A 7,149-nucleotide genomic window follows, 5' to 3' on the forward strand; every position below is an offset into this window, starting at 1 on the left:
ATTGGATCGGTTCATCCATTTGATGTATTTCATGTATATTTATTGGTATAATTTAGGTTTATCTTATATTTTAGACCTAGTATTTATTGAAACGAATCAGATTCATTCAATATTTTAGATCCAATATCTATTTGATGGAATTAGATCCAACCAATCTAAATAAATAAATAAAATTTTAATGTTAATTTTTATATATATATCTTTTATACGTATAACAACATAAAATTTAATTACTCGTTCAAAATAAATAAAAATATGAATTATTTCGATTGGATGTTGGATGTATTATATTTTTGGACACCCTATCCAACATTCGATTTGATGCAACTGGACATTCAAATATAACATCTAATTTGATCCAATCAAAATTAGATATTCAATGTTTGACGATCAATTGTAACTGAATCAATCAGTTGTCATTGAATTAGATCGATTTATACACACCCGCCAAAAATTTTTCTTAAATTTAAAGTTTTAATTTATTATAGGCATACTAGAGTTTATTCTTATCTTTCCTCTTTTTATATTTGATTTGTATAAAGTAGTTGTTGCTTATTTGAGCATCCATTCGCTGGGTACTTACATTCTTCATTGAGCTATATCATAACTTATTTTTATTAGACAAATAGAGAAAAAAAAAATAGTTTTAATTAGTTCAAATCTTGAGGTTACAAAATGAACATTGCCTTGTAAATTTGGCTTGTCTAAGTATTGTGTTATAGTTCTTAGACAATTATTTTAGATCATCTCAGTGATACGATGTGTGATGTTATTTGTCTCAATTACGAAATAGAAGCTTCTTTTACAATTGGGTTGGAGTTGTATTAAGAACTTTTATGCAATTAATCTTATTTTTTTCGTAGAATAGATTGGTAGTACTTGTTTTTTCTTTTCCTTTTTTTTTTTTGTTTGTAAGGAAATTGGTAGTACTTGTTAAGACACAATGAATATATTAACATTTATCAAGTCTTAAGAAACAGATAAGTATGTTGGAAGCGATTTTATGCTGATTATTGAAGTTATGTGCATGTTTCACTGCAGTTTCAATTCCAATTTCAAAAGATGGAAAACTCTAGTCTCCATTGGTTTATTTGACAAAGCAATGTGAACTCATTTCTATTTAATCTATCATGTATTAAATTTGAAATTAAAAATATATTAATCTAGATAACATTTATAAAAATTACTTTAATGTTAAGTTAAGTTTGATGGTACCACAGTTTGAGACTATGCTACATTGCTGCCAACTGGGGCTTTCGAAGATCAAGTTAGACACCAATTGTCAGTAGGGTTACCAAAATTGCAATGCTAGGCTTGATTCTTCCCTTAGTTGAATTATTTCTGGTACCATTGAGTTTCTCCTTTGCTGTGCTCTAGGAGAGCTACGAGGTCTCTTTTTAATGAGGCCAAGTTTCTTTAATGGTACCATATACGTATCACACAGAAACTCTAAGAAATCGACACACAGGATGATGGACCACTGAATGAACCCCAGCTGAGGGTCCTATATGTGCAGAGCAATTATATCTTTTCTTTCATGAAAATTAACAAATAGTGCTCTGTCCATCACATGGGTTTGTGCTACTCAATATTCATTGTTCTATTATCTCAGTGACATGTTCGGTTGCAATCAAGAACTCAAAAGGACAGAACCAATTGATAACTAATGGATTGTGAAAATAACACCAGAATAATGGCCAGTGGCCACATTCATTAACACCAGGAAAGTAGAACATATTTTCAGACAGCTAATATCTAAACTATTACAACCAAATCAAGTATGAGACCAGCCGAGAGAAGCTAGCCAACAAGCAAACAATTCAATCACAGATAAGGGTGTTTTGGGAACAAAAACAGGGTTAAAATCCACAAACATCAAAGCCCATGAATAAAAAAGAAAATAGCAAAACAGAAACCAATGGATTAGTCATCCTCCTCCTGAGCTTCCTCCTCATCTTCATAATCATACCCTTCTTCATCAGCTGTAGCATCTTGGTATTGCTGATACTCAGAAACTAAATCGTTCATGTTACTTTCTGCCTCAGTAAATTCCATCTCATCCATGCCTTCTCCGGTGTACCAATGCAAGAAAGCTTTTCTCCGGAACATAGCTGTGAATTGCTCACTTACTCTCCTGAACATCTCTTGGATCGAAGTGGAGTTTCCAATGAATGTAGAAGCCATCTTCAAACCAGTAGGTGGAATATCACAAACAGTAGACTTAACATTGTTCGGGATCCACTCAACAAAGTATGATGAGTTCTTGTTCTGTACATTAATCATCTGTTCATCAACCTCTTTGGTACTCATCTTGCCACGGAACATGGCCGAGGCAGTCAAGTATCGCCCATGTCGAGGATCAGCAGCGCACATCATGTTTTTGGAATCCCACATCTGTTGAGTAAGCTCTGGAACAGTAAGAGCCCTGTACTGCTGGGATCCACGAGATGTAAGTGGGGCAAACCCAACCATGAAGAAATGCAATCGTGGGAATGGAATGAGATTTACAGCAAGTTTGCGAAGATCAGAGTTGAGTTGACCAGGGAACCGAAGGCAACAAGTTACCCCACTCATTGTAGCAGAGATCAAGTGATTCAGGTCCCCAACTGAAAATGCCAAAATCAATAATCAAATCAACATTGACAAAACAAAAACCAAGATAACCATTGAACTTTTCATTACGCCAATATCACTAAAAACATTAATATACTATGAACGTGGTTAAGGGGAAAAGAACTCACAGCTAGGAGTAGTAAGCTTTAGAGTCCTGAAGCAAATATCATAGAGGGCTTCATTGTCCAAAACCATGCATTCGTCGGCATTCTCAACAAGTTGGTGAACAGAGAGTGTTGCATTATATGGCTCAACAACAGTATCAGACACCTTTGGAGATGGGAACACTGAGAAGGTAAGCATCATTCTATCTGGGTATTCCTCTCTGATCTTTGAAATAAGAAGTGTTCCCATTCCTGATCCAGTACCACCTCCTAAAGAGTGACAGACCTGAAATCCTGAACACAATTACACATAAATTGCAGTTAATAATCAATTTTGAGATTAAAGATGGCTGATGGAAAACTAAGAAGATCAAACTTTATCAGAACCTTTAAACGCTAACATACATTTAATTCAATTAACGATATGATAAATTTTACAACATACTAAAAGAAATACCTTGTAAGCAATCACAATTCTCAGCCTCCTTCCTCACCACATCAAGAACCGAGTCAATCAACTCAGCGCCCTCAGTGTAGTGACCCTTAGCCCAATTGTTTCCGGCTCCGGACTGCCCAAAGACAAAGTTGTCCGGCCTGAATATCTGACCGTACGGACCAGATCTAACGCTGTCCATAGTTCCGGGCTCAAGATCCATGAGGACTGCCCGCGGTACGAACCGACCGCAACTCGCTTCGTTGTAGTACACATTGACACGCTCGAGTTGGAGTTCGTTGTCTCCCTGGTAACGACCTGTCGAGTCAATTCCATGTTCAGCGCATACCACTTCCCAGAACTTGGCGCCGATCTGGTTTCCGCACTGGCCACCCTGGATGTGAAGAATTTCACGCATTTTGATGATCGGAGACGAAATGAGTTTGTAGAGAGAGAAATGAGCTTTTGAAGAAGAGGAATATGGAGGCCTTGAGAGAGAAACACCGCAGATAATTTTGGTGTGAATTGAGTAAAATTTGAAATAGGCGACCCTTTTATAGGTGGCAAGTGTTAAGGGGACTCGAGACTTAACGGTGACACAACGCTGTTTGAAGACTTTTTGTTTTTGTTTGTTTATTATTTATTTTTTTTTAAGAAAAAAAAAACCATTTAATTTTGTTTTTTCAAAAGAACCCTTTGAATTGAGAATTTTCACAAAATAATATTGACAGTTAGGAGTGTTTATTGAATCACATTCAATATTTTTAGGTCTATTTAGATTCGATCCAATTATATATTAGATGTTAAATTTTACCATCTAATCTGATCCAATTAATTTTAGTCATTCAATCGATCCAACATCCATTAGTTGTTGGATTGGATTAGTTCTATCCATTGGATGTTGGATTGGTTCTTCAAATATATTTATTAGTTTAATTTAAGTTTATCCTATATTTTAAACTAATTATATATTAGATGTTAAATTTTACCATCTAATCCGATCCAATTAATTTTAGTCATCCAATCGATCAAACATCCATTAGATGTTGGATTGGATTAGTTCTATCAATTGGATGTTGGATTGGTTCTTCAAATATATTTATTAGTTTAATTTAGGTTTGTCCTATATTTTAGAACTAGTATTTTTTGGATCGGATCAGATCCATCTAATATTTTAGGTTCCGTATGTATTGGATTGGATTGGATCCATCCAATTCAAGAAAAAAAATAGTAAATTGTAAGGTTAATTTTCATATATACATAAATATTTTTACGTATAACAATACAAAATCTAATTACTCATCCAAACTAAATGAAAATACTAATTAGTTCGATTGAATATTGAATATATTGGATTTTTCGACACCCCATCCAACATCCGATCCGATCCAATTGGATATTTAAAAATAACATCCGATTCGATCCGATCACAATTGGATATCCAATGTGGCGGTCGGTTGTCATTGGAGTGGATTGATTTATGCACACACCCCAAAAAAAGTAAAATTTTGGTAATCATAATTGTGTACGCTATAATTATTTAAGATATTTTGTAAAATTTTAAATAATTTGGAACAATTTACAATGTTAAAAAACAGTGTTCAAATAATCTATTTCATACACGTACAAATTAAGTCATCCGCACAATAGACTGTTTGAATGTTATTTTTTGCGTGTTAATTTTTTTTTTTTTTTTGAATTTCTTAAACTTTTGCACGATGTTTTAAATAACTACAATGTACACGACTTTGAAAAAAAGTTTGACAAAAAAAAAATTCCTAGATGCTAAAACAAATAGGGGTTCGTCGGTGTATCCTTTTTAGGCGGTGCACTGTAGAGTTTTCTAATAATATTTATTACAATATTGAAAGTAGTATTCAAACAATCTATTCCACACATATAAAATAAAAGAGTCACGTGTGCAACAGACTGTTTGAATCTTATTTTTGGCGTGTTAAATTTATTTAAATTTCTCAAAATACATTTTACAGGATGTCTTAAATAACTACAACGTACACAACTATATAAAAAAAACTTATTATGGTTCACACTGTCAATAGGTTCTCACTATGGTAAGGAAAAATCCCAACATTGTCGCTAACCTAATCAATCGCGACCAAGGTAGCATGTGTCACCAAATGCCAACACCAAGCTGACGTGCTAACGCCTCTAGTCATGCCCCATTCGATACTGTCCAAATAGTCTCCCTCATGGCCCAAGGACTCTCATACGTCCTTGGTCCAATCCTCAAGACAGAGTGACTCCACGCATGTCGGCAGGCCCTCAAGACAAGCCAACAAACTAGTAGTATATATTAGGCCTCTGTCTTTTTAGTATGGTGCACTCGTCCCATGTGGACATGCTAATAGCATACCGACAAGTCATTGGAAACGTACTGACTAACCTTTGGTAGCATCTCTAAACGCACTACTGGGTAGACCCAATAATGTTCATGAGTACTCCAACTCATGGAGACATATGAGTTCTCTCGTGGTCCTCATATGTTTGCTCTACTAATCCTACTGACTAGTATTAGCTCAGTTAGCACCAAGGTGTCAGGAGTAGTGTAGAGCTGACACCAGATTCTTCTTTCCCCCACCCCTTAAGGAGGATTATAAGCTTTCAACCTTCTAGTGAGAACATATATTATTTTTTTTCTCTGTAAACATATGGTCATAATCATATATCAATTCTTAGAGTTTTTCAAATCTGATGGCATCATTGTATTCTTTAACCTAAATAAATAGTGAACAGGATCGACTTAAGTATTGAGCAGCGTAGGCCATTGTACAAGGCCCTAATTCCAAGGCCCAATTTTATGAAAGACAAGGGCTATTTTTTTTAACCAACAAGTGACAATTTTTTTTTTATATAATATAGTAATTCATTAAGTGAAACATGTACTCTTGAAAAGAATATAAATAAAAAACCTCATATGTTATCTAGTGCATGTATTTATCTAAAATAATATTTCCTTTTTCAGTGTCAGTTCCAAAACTTAGGGCTGAACATCGGGCGGATTGACCGGGTTTCAGGTTTATAGATTTCAGGTTCACGGGTTTTAGGTTCAAAAAATTATACCCAAACCCGACCCGTGAGATGGTTCGGGTTCGCGGGTTCGAGATGACCGGGTTGGCCGGGTCAACTCATTAATTTTTTTTTTAAAAAAAAAAATCAAATTTTATGTGATTTTTTCTATATATTAAATTAAGCATATAAGTAATAAACTTATAACAACATAATTTATATTCTTTAGATTAAAATAAAATAAAAAATACATTAATTTCAAATCTAAAATACAAAAATGAAGTTCCAAACTATATGTAATATATTATACATTATTATTTTTAATATATTATCTATGTAATAAAAATAAAATGATTAGATTTTAGGGTTTTTTTTTAATATATTATATATGAAATAAAAATAAAAAAAATAAAAAATGACCGGTTTGGTAGGAGGGTTCGGGTTCAACCCGAAACCCGATGACCATAAAAAACCAACCCGCGAACCTGCCCAAAAGTGTACCGGGTTGAACTCAACCCGCCTGAACAAAACAAATTAGTTTTAATTTTTCGGGTTCACTAGATCGGGTCCGGGCGAGTTGGCCAGGTCCGGGTCAAACTCGATCAATATGTTCAACCCTACTAAAACCAAGTCCTATCTCAATTTGGACAATATTAAAAATATTTATGAAAATATTGTCATATCTATCGTACAAATTATGTATTACTATATCATGAGTATGTACACTAACATGTTCCACTACTTGACTACTACATGACCATTTTGTGGACATCACATGAATTGTATCGTGTCATCTTAACCGACACGTTACACTTAGCACCACTTAAAGATATCATATCGTTATTAGTGTAATTAAATATTAAGTCTTATATAATTTATTTTAATAACTATTATAAAATATTACTAACTGTTTAGAAGACATTAAGTATCTATGCTAATATTATGAGCATTAATAGTGCCTAGTAACTTACA

The 7,149-nt window shown here is 34.0% G+C and overlaps 1 protein-coding gene across 1 annotated transcript; it reads right to left on the reverse strand.

Moving 5' to 3' along the window:
* Positions 1-1,680: 1,680 nt before the first annotated feature.
* LOC133037807 (tubulin beta-1 chain) lies at positions 1,681-3,742 on the reverse strand. Its single transcript, XM_061115402.1, has 3 exons — positions 3,175-3,742; positions 2,742-3,011; positions 1,681-2,606 (listed from the first exon to the last, which is right to left on the reverse strand). Exons 1-3 carry the CDS (start codon positions 3,566-3,568, stop codon positions 1,924-1,926), a joined length of 1,347 nt encoding a protein of 448 aa, XP_060971385.1. The 5' UTR covers positions 3,569-3,742; the 3' UTR covers positions 1,681-1,923.
* Between the last annotated feature and the right edge of the window lie 3,407 nt (positions 3,743-7,149).

This window comes from Cannabis sativa, chromosome 5 (genome assembly GCF_029168945.1).
Source record: "Cannabis sativa cultivar Pink pepper isolate KNU-18-1 chromosome 5, ASM2916894v1, whole genome shotgun sequence".
In the NCBI taxonomy this organism is placed as follows: domain Eukaryota; kingdom Viridiplantae; phylum Streptophyta; class Magnoliopsida; order Rosales; family Cannabaceae; genus Cannabis; species Cannabis sativa.